The 16,836-nt window shown below is 55.0% G+C and overlaps 4 protein-coding genes across 9 annotated transcripts; 3 read left to right on the forward strand and 1 right to left on the reverse strand.

The window, feature by feature from the left end:
* Positions 1-979: 979 nt before the first annotated feature.
* GPSM3 (G protein signaling modulator 3) lies at positions 980-3,096 on the forward strand. Of its 2 annotated transcripts, XM_019438880.2 has the most exons (5): positions 980-1,131; positions 1,358-1,402; positions 1,612-1,720; positions 1,917-2,116; positions 2,342-3,096. In XM_019438880.2, exons 1-5 carry the CDS (start codon positions 1,060-1,062, stop codon positions 2,477-2,479), a joined length of 564 nt encoding a protein of 187 aa, XP_019294425.1. In that variant the 5' UTR covers positions 980-1,059; the 3' UTR covers positions 2,480-3,096. The 2 variants fall into 2 exon arrangements, with proteins under 2 accessions (XP_019294425.1, XP_019294427.1); XM_019438882.2 differs by lacking the exon at positions 980-1,131 and having other exon boundaries at positions 1,146-1,402.
* An 898-nt stretch (positions 3,097-3,994) lies between these two features.
* PBX2 (PBX homeobox 2) lies at positions 3,995-9,146 on the forward strand. The gene is made up of 9 exons (XM_019438801.2): positions 3,995-4,230; positions 5,180-5,253; positions 5,491-5,738; positions 5,836-6,026; positions 6,209-6,344; positions 6,460-6,613; positions 7,020-7,108; positions 7,215-7,301; positions 7,428-9,146. Exons 1-9 carry the CDS (start codon positions 4,010-4,012, stop codon positions 7,518-7,520), a joined length of 1,293 nt encoding a protein of 430 aa, XP_019294346.1. The 5' UTR covers positions 3,995-4,009; the 3' UTR covers positions 7,521-9,146.
* A 116-nt stretch (positions 9,147-9,262) lies between these two features.
* Positions 9,263-12,632, forward strand: AGER (advanced glycosylation end-product specific receptor). 4 transcript variants are annotated; one of them, XM_019438799.2, is made up of 11 exons: positions 9,490-9,755; positions 9,931-10,037; positions 10,169-10,361; positions 10,543-10,607; positions 10,751-10,838; positions 10,939-11,121; positions 11,237-11,364; positions 11,562-11,703; positions 11,974-11,997; positions 12,111-12,237; positions 12,361-12,632. In XM_019438799.2, exons 1-11 carry the CDS (start codon positions 9,704-9,706, stop codon positions 12,458-12,460), a joined length of 1,209 nt encoding a protein of 402 aa, XP_019294344.1. In that variant the 5' UTR covers positions 9,490-9,703; the 3' UTR covers positions 12,461-12,632. The 4 variants fall into 4 exon arrangements, with proteins under 4 accessions (XP_019294345.1, XP_019294343.1, XP_019294342.1 ...); XM_019438800.2 differs by lacking the exon at positions 9,490-9,755 and adding an exon at positions 9,263-9,464 and having other exon boundaries at positions 9,931-10,361; XM_019438798.2 differs by having other exon boundaries at positions 9,472-10,037; positions 12,336-12,632.
* A 184-nt stretch (positions 12,633-12,816) lies between these two features.
* RNF5 (ring finger protein 5) lies at positions 12,817-15,217 on the reverse strand. 2 transcript variants are annotated; one of them, XM_019438810.2, is made up of 6 exons: positions 14,997-15,217; positions 14,032-14,050; positions 13,824-13,936; positions 13,662-13,716; positions 13,469-13,586; positions 12,817-13,362 (listed from the first exon to the last, which is right to left on the reverse strand). In XM_019438810.2, the coding sequence occupies exons 1-6, from the start codon at positions 15,134-15,136 to the stop codon at positions 13,265-13,267; spliced, it is 543 nt and encodes a 180-aa protein (XP_019294355.1). In that variant the 5' UTR covers positions 15,137-15,217; the 3' UTR covers positions 12,817-13,264. The 2 variants fall into 2 exon arrangements, with proteins under 2 accessions (XP_019294355.1, XP_019294356.1); XM_019438811.2 differs by lacking the exon at positions 14,032-14,050 and having other exon boundaries at positions 14,997-15,106.
* Positions 15,218-16,836: the final 1,619 nt, after the last annotated feature.

Here is a 16,836-nt window from a genome sequence, read left to right on the forward strand (position 1 = left end):
CCTGAAAGTAAGAGTCTCTAGTAGCCCAGGGAGAAACCACACATAACTATGTATACCCTTTATCCTCTTCAAAGGGCATTTAGTTATGAGCACTTAGGAGATTCCTAAGGCCTCAAGTTAAGGCAGATGGAGAGAGCATCTCAAACATACACCTTTCAGAAACATGGTTACACCTCTTTAATGGTGATGGGCCTGAGACATGGAGGCATGAGGCATTTTGAAAGCTAATAGTAACTACCATTTATTGAGCATTCACTATATGCCAAATTATCGCACTTAATCCTCACATCAATTCTATAAGGTAGGTGCTATTAAAGCTCCATTTTACTTTTTGAGAAACTGAGGCACAGAGATTTTATTTGCCCAAGATTGCAAGGCATTAAGTGGTAGAACTAGATCTCTTGATCACTAGAGTTGACTTCATGCTCCAAGTCACTCAGCTGTAAACTTCATAATATGGCAGGTTGCCATTTAGAGGTCCCAAATATCTCTATCCTGTTCCCACCCTGGTGCCAGCTCGCCTGACCAGTATTGAGACCAAGCCAGGGAGAAGGTCATCTCCCTTTTCCATTTCTATACCCTTCATTCATAACCAGAGGAAAGTTTCCCCTGCCCCTTGTCTCATATTTGGTACATATCTTGTCCCCTGAATAGACTATAAGCACCTAGAGGGCAGGGATAACTATCCAACACATATTTATTGAATACTTACTGTGTGTTAGAGCCACTGCTAGGGGTATATGTACATGTTTGAGGGCCCAACATCCCTGGGTCTGAGTACTTTGCTTCCCATTGGAACCATGCCCCTCCCAGTCCCCATAGTCTGTGGGAAGCTGGGACACAGAAGAGGGACAAAGCCTACATCAGGGTCCTCTTAGGAAGGGGACCTGGGGGAGTGGGCGGGGGGGGGGGGGTTCTGAGGAGTAAAACCACTTCCTGTGTAGCTAGTTCCTGTGTTGACAGAAAGAGCTGAAGGGGAGGAGGGGAGTGGAAAGAACAGAGCCTAGGGTTGAGGGACTACTGAAACTCTGGAGATGTGAAGACCAAGAGTCATTCTCTATGATAAACCCCCTCCACTACTGCAGCTGGAGACGCTTTTCCCAGTCTCTGTGCTCCCCTGGGGCAAGAGAGGTCGAGCAAGTAGTTTGGGTGGGAAAAGAGAACTAGAGGAAGTTGACAGGGATGGGCGGGGCCCGTGGGGGGGCTGACCAGGAACCCAGCTTCCTGCTCAGTACCCAGGCATCCAGCCCCTGGCTCACCCCCACCCCTTCCAGCCCCCACTCCCCTCAGGAACCTAGGGTTCCAGCCCTCCTCCCAAATCCCAGCTACCCCACCCCCATCAATTTCTCCCCTCCAGGGGATGGAGGCCGAGAGACCCCAGGAAGAAGAGAATGGTGACCAGGTGAGCTGCGCACTGGGCTGGGGAGGCTGACACTGGGAGAGAGGGAGGTAAGAGGATGTGGGGCAGGGACGCAGTGAAAGGGGACTCCGGGGACTTGGAAGGGCTTGGGCAAACTGAGGCAGGAACAGAGACACAGAAAGAGGAAATGGGCTGTCAGCCTAGCCCCCTGCCCACCACACCCCCACTTGATTGGACCGGATGTCTCCCAGCATCAGGGCCCCCATCAGGATGAGCATGGCTGGCCCCCTGTGAACACCACCACTCGGCCTTGGCGATCTGCTCCTCCGTCCCCTCCTCCTCCAGGGACCCGCCACACAGGTACCCTCACTGGCCCAGGGAGCTCCCTCACCTTGGTGCCCACATCCTTCCTGATCCCATTACCAAGGCCCTCTCCCCACCTCCTCCTGATTCCCCATTGCACCCCCTCAGCTCTCACTCCAAGTCATCTAGCACCACCACCCCTCCTGTCTGCCAACTTCTCTGGGTCTCTGAGCCCTACCCCTCCTCTCCCCAGCCCTGGGGCCCTGCTCGGCCTCCCTGCTCTCCCTGCAGACTGAGCTCCTTCTGGATTTGGTGGCTGAGGCCCAGTCCCGCCGCCTAGAGGAGCAAAGAGCCACCTTCCACATCCCCCAGAACCCCCCAAGCATAGCCCCAGCCCCACTTCGGCCTCTTGAGGACAGAGAACAGCTCTACAGCACTATCCTCAGTCACCAGGTGAGACACCTCCCCAGAAGGCAAGACCCAGGCTTTCTGGTTTCTTGGCCCTTGTTCTCTTTTGGGCCCTACCCCTCCTCCCCACCATCTACCCCCTGGCCAGGCCCCGGTCCCTCCATCCCCATCACATGTATCCTACATACCCCTCTCGCCAGCCTTGGCTCCTTGCAAGGCCTGCCCCTCTTAAAATCTCAGCAACACCCTCCCTTCCCTCCACTCCTCTAGTGCCAGCGGATGGAAGCCCAGCGGTCAGAGCCTCCCCTACCCCCAGGGGGACAGGAGCTCCTGGAGTTGCTGCTGAGAGTTCAGGGTGGAGGTCGAATGGAGGAGCAAAGGTCCCGGCCCCCCACACATACCTGCTGAGACGTGAGCCCCTCCACCAGCCCCTCCACACTCCTGGGGCTCAAACCTGGGCAGCATGCCCTCAACCCCTGCTTGGCAGGGGCACCAGAGACTGGAAGACCCAGGAGAAATCTCAATATCCATCATCTTCATCCACCTTCCCGAGGAACAGAGGAGGTGAAAGTCCTGGGAATAGGGTAGGATGGTCATTTAACTCCCTCCCCCAGTACATGGGAGCTTGAAGCAGTGAGAAGATCCCAGCCACTGGGAAACACCCCACCCCCTCCCCTGATCCCAAGGAGTGGCTGGAAGTCTTGGTCCTGAGCTGTGGGGATACCCCCAGTAGTCTAGCCACTAGGCAGGATCTGAGGGCTCAGGCCTCCATCTCCCAAGAGAAGGCAAATCTCCCAAAGTTAGGACCTGAGAGACAGTTCCACCCTCCTTCCCAGTAAGAAGAAAGGGAGAGAGGGCATTGAAAAAGGTAAGACCATTCGCCCACCCCACCACCAGCACTGCCACCCCAGGACTGAGGGGCCTACAGGCTGTGAATGGACACTTAGCACTGCCCACCCTCCCTCCCCACTGCTGCTCCGAGTCCGATGTTTTGGTTGTATGAATAAATGTAATTCTCCTCTGGACTGACGAAGACTGGTGTTTGGGGCTGCGGGGGGGGGGGGGGGGGGCGGGGGGGGGCGAGGGGGGGATAGGAAGGTGAGGCCAAGAGGCCGCCTCTTTCCCTACTTTGGCGAGAGGCCAGCTCCCCTCCCTGGCTGGTTAATTACTGGCTTATTAAGCAGCGGTTGGAGACCTCCCTAATTATACCCCCCCAGCCCCCCCTCTCCTGGTTTTAATTAAGTAGAACAGGGAGGGGAGTCATTAGGAGAAGAAATATGAACTGAGCTGTCTGTGAACCCAGGGATTCTAGGGGCCGGAGTCCACAACACCTAGATTCCCTAATTCAGAACCCAAGTTGCGGCCCCTGAGCCCCAATACGCCTCCCGCCCCCCCACCCCGCCCTTCCGAGGCCACCGAAGTCCAGCCCCCGGGCCTAAGCATATCCCACCCCCCCACAAGGTCTAGTCTCCTCCCCTCGTCCCCTCTTCCCTCTCCCCTCCTCCACTCGATGCTAGTTCCTCTGTTTCTATGTGTCTTTCTCCGCCCCCAGCTCCTCCCTGTTCCTCCTCTCTTCTCCCCTCCTCTTCCTCTCCGGCTCCCCTCCCCGCCCCCCCCCCCCCGCCTCCCTCCCTCGCTCCCCCCTTCTCCCTCCTCCCTCTCTCTCTCTCTCTCACACACACCCCCGCTTGGGCCTCCTCTCTCTCTCCGGCTCCATTTTCTCCGCCGCCGGGGGCCGGGGTCTCCTGTGGGGGGCCCAGCCGGTACCCCAGGTCTCCCTTCAGGGCCGGGGTGAACCTCCGGGAAAGCCGGGAGGGGGGAGACGGGCGGGGGTTGGGGCGGAGGGAGCAGCGGCCCCACTGAGTTTGGGGGGGGGGGAAGTAACCAGGCGGGGGGAGGGGCGGAGCAGGGAGGGGGCCTCAGGGCCCCCCCCCAACTATGGACGAGCGGCTGCTGGGGCCGCCCCCTCCAGGTGGGGGCCGGGGGGGCCTGGGATTGGTGGGTGGGGAGCCTGGGGGCCCTGGCGAGCCTCCCGGTGGCGGAGACCCCGGTGGGGGTAGCGGGGGGGTCCCGGGAGGCCGAGGGAAGCAAGACATCGGGGACATTCTGCAGCAGATAATGACCATCACCGACCAGAGCCTGGACGAGGCCCAGGCCAAGTGAGTGCCCCCACCCCGGGACCCCACACAGACCCAGCAGAAACCCCATTCACAAGCTCTGAATCTTCTGGGAGTCGCCCCCACCCCCTACTCCAGGATCGGCTCCAGGATCCTAAAGCTCTCTTCTCTCCTTACTCCTGGGAGCTCCAAGATAAGCCCTCCTTCACGAACCTCCCCTCACCCCCAGGCCCTGAAACCTTCAAAGAGGGGAACCCAGGGTGGCCTCACCCCCCCCCCCCCCCCCGCCCCCAAACTCCCCACTGACTGCCATACTCCCTCGAACATGTTCCATCTCCAGAGCCCTGTTCTGGCCCTCAGACTAAAAAACTGCTATGCTGTCTTAACTCTCCTCCCAGCCCACCCCCATACTCTCCAGGCCTGGGGACCTCCATAGCCCTTCCCAAAGCTCCTACTGCTCCTCTCCACCATGGCCCAGCCTTCAAGGGTCCTCCCCCACCCTTGGCCCCTGTTCAGCAGGACACTAGGAGCATCAGAGCCTCCTGCCTTGTTCAGTCCCAGGACCCTCCACACACATCTATATTCAACTCCTCCAACCCCTCTCTGGCACCTCAAACTCTGACTCTTCTTGCAGTCTGCATCTCTTTTCCTCTGCAGTCTACCTAGTCACCCTCATGTCAGCAGTCACCCCCAAACTCTCCTTCTCTACCCCTGTAGACCCATTTCCCACAGCCCCCGTACATGCCCACAGTGCTTTTATCTTGCTGCCTGCATCTTCCCTCCATCTTCCTTAAGCCAAGCAGCTTCTCCACATTTCCACACTCAGGGAGCTGATCTCTTCCCAAGAACCCCCCAACTCCATTCTGCCCCCACCCCCATTTTGTACCTCCCTGCTGGTTCAGAGGCACCCCTCTCACCCTCATGGTCTCCCTCACTTGATCCCTCCTCTGTTTCTATAGCTCCTCAACTCTTCTCTCCCCTTCCTCCCAAGGAAACACGCCCTCAACTGCCACCGCATGAAGCCTGCTCTCTTTAGTGTCCTGTGTGAAATCAAGGAGAAAACCGGTATGTGGGACCCCCTCTGATTTCTCCCTTCTGGGGACAGAATCCTGTTCTTTATAGGACTCAGGCTCAGAGTTTGATACCCTGGGGCCCTGAGAACAGTAGGGGTTAGGGAAGTTGCTAAGGGGAACTAGGGAGGGAACCAAAACCTGGAAACTTGGGTCTCCAGGAAGACACTAGGAGGGCTGAGAGCTGGCTGTGGGTTCCCTGGGTCCCTAAGTTCATTGGCCTGTATGCTAGGCCTTAGCATTCGAAGCTCCCAAGAGGAGGAGCCGGTGGACCCACAGCTGATGCGCCTGGACAACATGCTTCTGGCAGAGGGTGTGGCTGGGCCTGAGAAAGGAGGGGGCTCAGCAGCAGCAGCTGCGGCGGCAGCAGCCTCCGGGGGCGGCGTGTCCCCTGACAACTCCATCGAACACTCGGACTATCGCAGCAAACTTGCTCAGATCCGCCACATCTACCACTCGGAGCTGGAGAAATATGAGCAGGTGAGGAGACAGGCTGGAGTGGGTGAAAGGAGAGGCTCCTGAGGGGAATCCCAGGGCCAAAGGGCCCCTCCTCACAACCCACTGGCTCCCACTATAGGCGTGTAACGAGTTCACAACCCACGTCATGAACCTGCTGAGGGAACAGAGCCGCACACGGCCTGTGGCACCCAAGGAGATGGAGCGCATGGTGAGCATCATCCATCGGAAGTTCAGCGCCATCCAGATGCAGCTCAAGCAGAGCACCTGTGAGGCTGTCATGATCCTGCGTTCCCGCTTCTTGGATGCCAGGTGGGGCTCAGAGGCCCAGGCCAGCCCCCAACCCTGGGCTCCTTCCCATTCTTCTCCAAGCCCCTGGGCCACTGTGCAACACAACATGGTACCCTATAGCAGTGGCATTCTCCAGAGTTAGGCAAGATGGAGGCCTTGCCCGAACAGCCGGCCTCCTCACCACCTTTCTCCCTCTTCTGTAGACGAAAACGCCGCAACTTCAGCAAACAGGCCACTGAGGTCCTCAATGAGTATTTCTACTCGCATCTGAGTAACCCATATCCTAGTGAGGAGGCTAAGGAGGAGCTTGCCAAGAAGTGCGGAATCACTGTCTCTCAGGTATTAGGGAGGCTTGGGGAGGAGTTTTCAGGTCAAAAGCTCTCTGATTCTACTGACTGAGGGACTTAACATAAAGTTCTCTACCTGACTCTGCTTTCTGCTCAACACCCCACAGGTCTCCAACTGGTTTGGCAACAAGCGGATTCGGTATAAGAAAAATATTGGAAAGTTCCAAGAGGAAGCAAACATCTATGCTGTCAAGACCGCCGTGTCAGTCACCCAGGGGGGCCACAGCCGCACCAGCTCCCCGACACCCCCTTCGTCTGCAGGTGGACCCCACTGCCATCCTGGCTGGCTGTCTTGCACGCTTCCTGCTTTTGTTCCCACTTCCTATCTAGGCAGGATCACAGCTGAGAGGGGGCCTTTGGGGGTGAGAAGGACCTAGCTGAGATGGGATGGAGATGTCAGGGGACAGAGGCCACTCCAGTGAAGTTACTTCTATCTTCCAGCAAGTGGCCAGGGACGGAGTGGGGAGGCTCAGAAACTGCCTGCTCCTTCTGAGTGTTGCAGTGTTGTCTTACAGATAATTTGCATATAGTGGTGCACCCCCAGAACTAGTTCATAGGGCTTTTCGGAAACCAGAGCTGTGGTGAGAATCCTGTCTGCCATCAAAGGCTGTGTTATACTCTTCTCTAATCCCTTCTCTACTCCCCCTCCCCCTCCCCCCCCACCAAGGCTCTGGCGGCTCTTTCAATCTCTCAGGATCCGGAGACATGTTTCTGGGGATGCCCGGGCTCAACGGAGATTCCTACTCTGCTTCCCAGGTCAGGTGGCCCATCTCCCCTTGCGTAGGGCTTTCCCAAACTCGGTTTCCCTCTCTTCAAGGTATAAGACTCGTCACTGTGTCATACCCTTCTTTGCTGCCTGCAGGTGGAATCACTCCGACACTCAATGGGGCCAGGGGGCTACGGGGATAACCTTGGGGGAGGCCAGATGTACAGCCCTCGGGAAATGAGGGTGAGTGGATACATGAAGCTCTCTTTGTCCAACTTTCACCAGGACAAGAGGGCCTTTTCGCTGGCAGTGTTATCCCCACACTAGACTTCCCAGAGCCCTGCCCCAACCGTCTCTCTCTTTTTCCAGGCAAACGGTGGCTGGCAGGAGGCTGTAACCCCATCCTCAGTGACGTCCCCGACAGAGGGACCAGGGAGCGTTCACTCTGACACTTCCAACTGATCTTGCCCCTCAGGGCCACAGGGGTGGGGGCTCACAAGGCGACTCTTGAAGAGGACACAGGCATCCAGAGGACAAACCCCAGACACAGGAGAAGCACAAGACAGAGAAGGGCAAATGGGGTCATCCCTTCCCCAACCAGACTCTCTCAGTGCTGGGGGTGCTGACTACGTGGCAGGGAGAATGGGCTCCCCTAAGGGGAGAGTGGGGTCTGTCTCCCTCTTTTTAACTTTTTTTTCAGTCTTTCTCTTCCTTTCTGTCACAAAACCCAGAATCCTATTGTTCAGATCCCTTTCCCTCTGCTGTCTTTCCATCCCCCTCCACCCCGTACTATATTCCATTTCTCTTTTCTCTGGGCTCCCCCACCCCACTTATCTGCTCTGGGATCTGTGGAGAAGCCAGCCCTGCCCAACCAGAGATGCCAAAACTGGGGACACACCTTCTGGACAGAGGACATGGGCCATGAACCCTGTGCCTCCCCACCCCCTGCCCCTCCAGATGGCTTTATTACCTCATACGCAGCTCATCTTAAACCAATAGAATCGCTCGGTGGACTAGAGTGTCTGACTCAGATATCTACCTCGGAGGGAGTTTCTGCTACTTTAGGGAATTGTTGACTGGGCTTTGGGGTTGAATTTTTGTTGTTGTTTTGTTTTGTTAAGGAAAGAAACAAAACCCTGGGATCCATCTGTATTTTGAAAAATTTTTGTTGCTGTTATTGGTTCTTAATTTTTAGTTTGGGGAAGTAGATGTTTTTATAAATATGTTGACTTTTTTTTTTTTTTTAATTTCTTGCTTTCCCATGTTAGGGGTGATAGCCAAAGGGGTCATGATAAGAGAAAGGGGAACAAACAGAACTTGCAAAGAGGCCCAGCTGGCTCCAGTCCTGTCCACCAGAAAGTACATTTAGCAGGGCACCAAGCCTGCACCCCTAAAATCACTTAGTTGGATGTTCTTTGCTTATGCAGGCAGCTCTTTGCTGCATTTGCTGTGGAGATAGGGGCTTGCTCTGCTGACCTGTCCCCACCCCCCACTTCCCTCAATCCTTGGGCAGGGCTGGACTCGGTAACTTTGAGGAAATGCCACCTTTCCCTGTGAGTGACACGTCTTTAAATCTTTTTTTTTTTTTTTTTAACTACTATTTGCAGATTGGAGGGGAAAGAATGGGGAGGGGCTTATTGCCAAATATGTTAATGTGGGTTGGGTGCTTGTGTTAGTTATCTCCCTCCATTTCCCCAGAAATGAGGCATCTTTTATTCTCAGTTCAAAATCAGGAGGGTGGGGAGAGAGAGGAGGGAGGTTGCAAAAAGCCAGGTATGTGGGAAAGTAAAATCACCAATGTCCCATCCTTGGCCAGAACTCTTACCATCTGAACCCCTCAAACATCCTCAGGATTTTACGAGACTGTCCTAGTGGGGAACCTCTTCTGTCAAAGATCCAGGCAGGACTGAAGGGGAGCAGGTTAGATGTGTGATGGGTGGTGGGTGGGAGGCACGGGCTGGGGGCAGTTCTCTCCTCACTTGTAAACTTGTAGTTTCACAGGAAAAAAGAAAACACATACACACATACACACACACACACACACACACACACACAGTTTTAAATAAAGAATTTTCTTTTTTCCCTGGGTTTAGTTGAGAATTATTTTCAAAAACATGAAAAACCCCAGAAAAAAAAATCTTTTTCTCATAAAGCCCCAAACAGGTGTTTTTCCCAAGTTCCCCCAGCCTTGCCCTCACCACCCAGGCCCCATGGTTCACCCTCACCCCCTCCTCAAGGGAAAAAGCCTGGCCTGAACCCTGTTGCCTAGCAACCTTGCCTAAGCCATATGGGGCTCCCATTGTCTCACCAGGCAAGCCCTCAGTGGTCTCCAGTTTTCTACCAGGCAAGCCCTCCGTGGACTGATGGGATGGGTTGGGGGTCCTGAGTGAGAAGAGACCCTAGGAGGTACACTCCCCACCCCCATGGATATGGCTGGGCCCAGAGACTGGCAGTGCCTAAGGGTGGGGTGATAACTTTCTCCTAGTATCTGAAGTACTCTTGTCCAAGAAGCATGAATTCCTAGCATTCCCTGTGACGGGACAGGACGGGAAGATGGGGGTAGGGGAGAAGGTGCAAGCCCCACCTAGGGCGGTGGCCACAGCAGTGAGGGGCAGACAGAGCAAGGAGCCTGGGAAGGAAGCAGGATGGCAGCAGGGGCAGCGGCTGGAGCCTGGGTGCTGGTCTTCAGTCTGTGGGGTGAGCCACTCCCCTCACACCAATCCTCCCTGCAGAAAGCACTCTGTCCTCCCCAAATCTGCCCAGAACTTTCCTGGAACCTGGGCACTGCTCTTCAAGCTCCCTCACCCACCTTGTCCTAGTTTTATTAGCCCCCATTTCCCTCCTACCCTTCCACCATTGTACTGTCTCCCAGGGGCAGTAGTAGGCGACCGAAACGTCACAGCCCGGATTGGGAAGCCACTGGTGCTGAACTGTAGGGGGGCCCCCAAGAAACCACCCCAGCAGTTGGAATGGAAACTGGTAAGCAGGGCTCCTGTCACAGCTTCCCCACTTCCAGAGAGACCAGCGATGATTTGTATCCCCACCTCCCTGCCTCAGGAGTCCTTTCCCAAAGGACCTGCCCTGCTCAGGCCCCTCTCCTCTGTCCCCAGAACACAGGCCGAACAGAAGCTTGGAAGGTCCTGTCTCCCCAGGGAGGTCCCTGGGATAGTGTAGCTCGAGTGCTCTCCAATGGCTCCCTCCTCCTGCCGGCAGTAGGGATCCAGGATGAGGGGACTTTCCGGTGCCAGGCAAAAAGCAGGAATGGAAAGGAGACGAGGTCAACCTACCAAGTCCGAGTCTACCGTAAGAGTTCAGGGCCTTCTCCATGGCCCACCTTTCATCTAAGGAAAAGTCTTCAACCCCAGCCCTCGACTCCTTGGCCCTGGTGTGTGAGAACCTGTGACTTCAGATGCCCCAGTTCCCACACCTGGGTTGTGAGAGTCTTCAGAGCTGCAGCCTCTGATTGAAATTTTCCCTCCTTCAGAGATTCCTGGGAAGCCAGAAATTGTGGATCCTGCCTCTGAACTCATGGCTGGTGTCCCCAATAAGGTAGTGGAAGAAAAGGGGAGAAGTAGAAAGCAGTTCTGAGAAGAGGAAGGGGGTGTAAGCCGTGTCCGTGTAGGTGTATGCGTTTGTGTGCGCGTGTGTGTGTAGTCTCTTATTTTCAAAGGTGATGGTTACTCTTTCCCCAGGTGGGGACATGTTTGTCCAAGGGGGGCTACCCTGCCGGAACTCTTAACTGGCACTTGGATGGGAAACCCCTCATACCTGATGGCAAAGGTAAGTCCCAAAGTTCCCCCTCCTGCTGCCTTCTTTCTGACCCCTCCCATATCCACCCTGGGAGGTCTTGCCTTGTCCTTCCTTCTCCTCCCCGCCATAGGAGTGTCTGTGCAGGAAGAGACCAGGAGACACCCTGAAACAGGGCTTTTCACACTCCAGTCAGAACTGATGGTGACCCCAGCCCGGGGAGGAGCTCCCCATCCCACTTTCTCCTGTAGCTTCAGTCCTGGCCTTCCCCGGCGCCAAGCCCTACACACGACCCCCATCCAGCTCAGCGTCTGGGGTGAGTGGAGGTGGGGAGGGCCTGAAAGTTTGGCCCTCAAGGAGGGAAAAGTGAAGCCCATGGCCACAGGGACCACACATAGGTATAACTCTCAACCTCATGCCCCCACCCCCAGAGCCTGTGCCTCTGGAGGTCCAATTGGTGGTAGAGCCAGAAGGTGGAACAGTAGCTCCTGGTGGTACCGTGACCCTGACCTGTGAAACCCCTGCCCAGTCCTCCCTTCAAATCCACTGGATCAAGGACGTGAGTGACCTGGAGAGGGGGCTGGGAAGTAGACAGACACATCACTGGCAACTAGGACAGGAGGCTCATAGAGAGGCAGGCAAGGACCTGGGGAAGACAACAGAATATCAGAAGATATGGAGACAAAGATAGGAGTATGGGACATGTGGAAACATATTACACGTTGTAATAGTCTCCTATCCCCCTTCTCCCCACAGGGCGTGCCCCTGCCCCTTACCCCCAACCCTGTGCTGCTCCTCTCTGAGGTAAGACCTCAGGACCAGGGAACCTACAGCTGTGTAGCCACCCATCCCAGCCATGGGCCCCAGGAAAGCCGTGCTGTCAGTGTCCACATCATCGGTGAGGAGACCTCTCTCCAAATCCCAGGAACCCTGGGGCTGGGCTAAGGGATGGTGCAGACTCGAATTCCCTACTCCATCCTGGCACTGTCCCCTCCATGTACCCACACCCAGGCCTCCTCTGCCCCACCCAAGCCATACCAAGACAGCCTGTCCCCTCTCTCCTCTGAACCGAAGAAAGGGAAAGACTCCACTGGGGCTCCCACTAAATAGCCTACTTTCTCTCACATTGAGACCTTCCCTTCTAACTTGCTCTGACTTTGTCTTTCAGAAACAGAGGAGGGGCCAACTGCAGGTGAGGCGTTCCCAACGGCCAAAGTGACTGGGGGATGGTCTGGGGGATGGTTGACCAGAAAGGAATGGTGAGTGGGAGGGGCCAGGCCCTCACTTCTCTGCATCTCTCTACAGGTTCTTTGGAAGGGCAGGGGCTGGGAACTGTAGCCCTAGCCCTGGGGATCCTGGGAGGCCTGGGGATGGCTGCCCTGCTCATTGGGGCCATCATATGGCAAAGACAGCGACGCCAAGGAGAGGAGAGGTAAGTGGAGAAAGCCAGAGACCTCAGACTTGAGACTTCCAGGCAGCAAGAAGGGAGGTAAGGGGGAGCAATGATGGAGTGCCGGGAACCATGTACAGTATTCTCCCCCATCTTCCTCCTCAGGAAGGCCCCAGAAAACCAGGAGGAGGAGGAGGAGGAGCGCGAAGAGCTGAATCAGTCAGAGGAGCCTGAGGCAGCTGAGGGCAGTGCAGCAGGGCCTTGAGGGATGCACAGCCAGACTCCATCCATCACCTCCATTTTCTTTCCCCTCACCCCTGCTCTGTTCTGGCCCCACACTAGTTCTTTCCTGTGTAACTGTACCCACCTCACCAAACGTGCTTCCACAACCAGAGCCTCCCAACAGTGAGAAGTAAACACCTTGCCCTATTTGCTCATGTATGTGTGTGTGTATGTGTATGTGTAAGATGCCCTCACCCCTGAACCCTTGAAAGCCTTGAAGGAGAGAGGCTCACCCTCATGCTTCCCCACACCACGCAGATATTTACTCAAGTTAGAGAGAAGCTGCTCCTGTTCTGGAAGGAAGGAGGTAAGGACAAAGGTGGGCAGAGCTTCCATCAATACATCTCACCTTGTTTATTCAATTTATAATAAAGGAGGTAGTGAGGGGAAGGAAGCACTTAAGTCAGAACCCATAATAGACACTGGGGAGAGAAAAATTAAGTTAAATCAACAAGGGGAAAGTAGGGGAGAATCAGAGGGAGACTTGCCCATCTTTCAACACCAAATCAAGAAAGGATCAGTAGAGAGAAGAAACAGACATTCTCTTCTGTCTGTCCTCCCATCCCAGAGCTGGGAGTTATGATGCTACTCAGTGAGTTCAAAGCAGAAGGTTCTTCCATATTCTGTCACTCCTCCTCCCCGCACCCTCCTAGAAAGTGGCCAGGGTTGGCCTCAGCCAGTACAAATGGAGTGGTTGGGGAGGAGGGGCCAGGAGTCAGGAAGGGTCAGCAAGGACCCCCAATACTGATTCTCCTCTGGCCGGAGGTGGGTAGGAAGGAGACAAAGCTCAAATACTGAGCAGCCAGAAAAAGAAGAAGATGGCGAGAAACAGGAACAGGGAGTCCTGCCAGCTGGAGGCCGAGTGACCCTGTCCCAGATCCACACCTGTAGGAGAGAGGAAAGCTGTGGAAGAAGCATCCACTCCTACATTGGGAAGGGGACTGAGTGGGTTCAGAGGGCTCCCTGCTAGGAGCTGAGGGAAGGCTCTTACCTGTACCCCGACGCAATGGGTCATGGGTGTTGAAGACGGTGGTGAAAAAGCCAAAGGGAAAAGCACCAACACCAAATGAGAAGTGAAAGCCCCCGGTATCACCAAATGACTGGAATCCCTAGGAAGGTGGAGAAAGTCAGAGGGGAACAGGGCAGGTCTTTGCAAGGAAAAAACACAATCAGACAAGACTCACCCCTCTGCTCTCTGGAGCTGGTCGCTGGCCCTGGGGGCGGGGTGGAGTTTTCAATCTGAGGAATAGGAGAGAGACTAGCAAGAAGTGTTCTCTCCCCTTCTACACCCCACTGCCAGGGCAGAAGCCTTCCATCTTCCCTCAGCACCAGCCCCTCTCTCTCACCTGGGGTCCTGGGGCTTCTGGCTCCCTCGACCATAAAGAGGGACAACCTTTTCTCTGCTGATCCCAGCTTTACACACTGGGCATTCTTGCCGCTCTGGCCGTGTCTCCAGCCACTGGGGGAGAAAATGAAGTGGTTTCCAGTACACAGCAGGGTCTTTGAACTCCTCAGACCTCCCCATTTCCCTCTTCATCTCCTCTGAGTACGCACCTGATGAAGACAGGGCCAACTGGATGGGGGCGAAAAAAAGAAGGTCAAACCAGCTACAGAAAAGAGACACGGACCCAACCTCATAGAGTCCCATCTCACCCCCTCTCCCAGGTACTACCTGCTTCTTTTCCCATTTTCTGCAACCTCTACCATGCCAATCTGGCCTTCCTTCTTCTCTGATCTTACAACATCTAAAGCTATATCCATCCTCAACATGGTCAACCTTTTCCTCTCCCCAAACACACAAAGACACACACACACACACACACACACACACACACACACACACACCCATCTCCTCCCTTCTCTGCCTTTCGACTTAGTTTCCAGTTCTTTTCAACCACAGCTTTCCAGATCTCCTCTTTCAGTCCCAGCCCTGTCCTTGGCCTTATCACTCCCAAACCAGACCCCCTTTTACTAGCACCTTCTCCCACTACTCCTTTTCCTCTCTTCTAGGCTCAATAAAGTCCCTATTTCCACAAACCTTTAACTTCTCAGGGTTGCTCCTTCAGTGCCCTTCTCCTCAGGTTGTCATACCACTGCTTACCAATATCTCATCTGAATGGGATTCCACATCCCTAGGTCTCAACCTACTCAAGCAACGTGTGCCACCCCTAACCTTTGAGTCTAACCTGTACAGCTAAGACCCCTCACTTTCCGGGGTAAGGTAGCTCGGGTCTCGCCTGTACAGATGTGCTGTTCCCGCCCTACCCCCGGTCCGGCCCCACTTCTTAACACACCATACCTCTCACCTCCTAGTTCCAATGACTCTCCGTTCTATGGGTCTCCTCTGTACAGACGTGACCCTCTTGCCCACACATACTCAAAGAGACATTAAGTCCCCTTCTCGGGCCTCACCTACGGGGACGTGACCTCCATTATCTTGTATGATTGTATGCCACCCCGCCCCCAGCCTCCCTAGTATGGAGGTGAGCCCCACTTTTCTCCCACTCCCGGATTCTCACCAATACAGGTGGCCACACACACTGACCACAGCTTCGCGAGCAGTCTCCAGACATATATTACATTCGAAGGTCGCGCCCGCCCCGCCCCGCTCGCGGTTTGGCCCTTCGGGGCCCCCGTCCTCCTCCTCCGCTGCCGCCATGGACTGTTCTGTTTCGCCTTCACGTACCCTTAATCCCCTCAAAAACACACATACACACGCCCCAACAAGAAACCGCCTCCGGCCCACGATCTTTGGGAGGGCTTCAAAGTTTTCTAGGCACTATTGGCCTGAGTGCCCGCCAATCACACAATTCAAAAGAAAGGATTGGTCCAAAGGGTAGGGGTGAGGTTTGCGCAGTCCCGCCCTTGCACAATGATTATTGGCTGATACAGTCTCAGTCAGTATGCAATGCGACGGGATTGGTAACAACTCGATACGTCCGGTCGCCCGACCCGGGGGAGCTTTATTCGTCTGAGTAACTGCCAATCATAACCAAAGGCCATAAGCAATTGGTTCGGGACTACACAGGCCTCGCCTACTACAAGTCCCCTTTCTTTCCTTCACTTCCCCTTTCAGAGAATGTCCGGATTCCTATTGGGCTTTGGAGCTTAGGGCTCCAAAGCCCTTGATTGGCTGGAACTCGATAGAAAATGGTGGTTAAGGAAAGTGCGCATGAGCTGCAGGCGGCGGGAAGAGGTGGGCCAATCCTGTGAAGGTTAAGCCTTCTCTGGTCCCACCCCTTCACCTCTATCTTGTCGCCATGGTGACTGCTCTACGATTGGCGGGGTTTGAGGTTCAAAGACTTTGGCTCGGCCTCATCCGGGGCCTCCGGCTGTGGTCTCTCCAGGCTGATTGGGCCGTTTCTTTCACCTCTGATTGGCCGAGATCGGAAAAGACGGCGAAGAGCTCGGCAAGAGAGCAAGTACTAGGGTCTCAGGGTTCAAAATGGCTCCGGCCTCCTTCGGTGACGTAGAGAGCAGAACTTGGCTTCGCCCCTCCCTTTTAGTGAAGAAGGGAGCAGAACTGGGATCAGCTCGACGTTTGGATTGTGCGAACACATATCTGCGGAGCTGGTGTTAACCCATCTCCCTCGGCTGGAGGACTCAGCCCGCTCCTCCTTAGGTGATTTGCAGAACAGAACTAAAGGCCCACACCTTTTTAATGTGACACAGTATGACAGAGTTAACCTCGACTCCGTTTTAAACCTTAAAAGCAGGTTTTAAACCCTCTTTGTGAGTGGGTACCGAGGGGGCAAGGCACGCCCCTTTTCGGGCGACCCGAGGCGGAATGAGGTTAGGCCCGCCCCTTCCGTCCTATAATGTATCCCGCAGAACTGGGGTCTTCCTCCAGGGTTGGACCCCTGGGACTTGGGCAAGGTGCTTCAGAGCTTGGGCATATTGTACGAGTTTGGGTCTTTTCTACAGTCAGTGACCCTCACTGTGGCCCAAGGAGCAGAACTAGGTAACAGCCTTCCCACTCCCAGTGTTCTTTGCATCGTCTACCTCAGGGAGAGTAAATTCAAGCAGGGCGAAGGTGTGTCTGGCAGCGGGGACAGACACAGGCTGAGGGCAGTACAGCAACACCCAGATAAAAGGTCCCACGTGACTCAAGTGAGGCATGGTGAGAAGATGGGAGTTCCCTAGAGGAGGGCGGGGGAGGTTAAAGTACCGGAGGCCTGTCAAGGTTCAGGAAAAAAGTTACTGAGAGGTGGAAACAAAGAGAGGAGTGATGGATGATCCTGGTAAAGGAATGTGGAAGTATGGGAAAGAGGAGATCGAGGGCTGGAGAGGGAACAGATACATGGCTACAAAATTAAGGAGGCATGCTCATCCCAGAGTAATCTAGCATTCTCATTTTTT

The sequence above is a fragment of the Panthera pardus genome, unplaced genomic scaffold (genome assembly GCF_024362965.1).
Source record: "Panthera pardus isolate Hobbes unplaced genomic scaffold, ASM2436296v1 HiC_scaffold_17, whole genome shotgun sequence".
Classification (NCBI taxonomy): domain Eukaryota; kingdom Metazoa; phylum Chordata; class Mammalia; order Carnivora; family Felidae; genus Panthera; species Panthera pardus.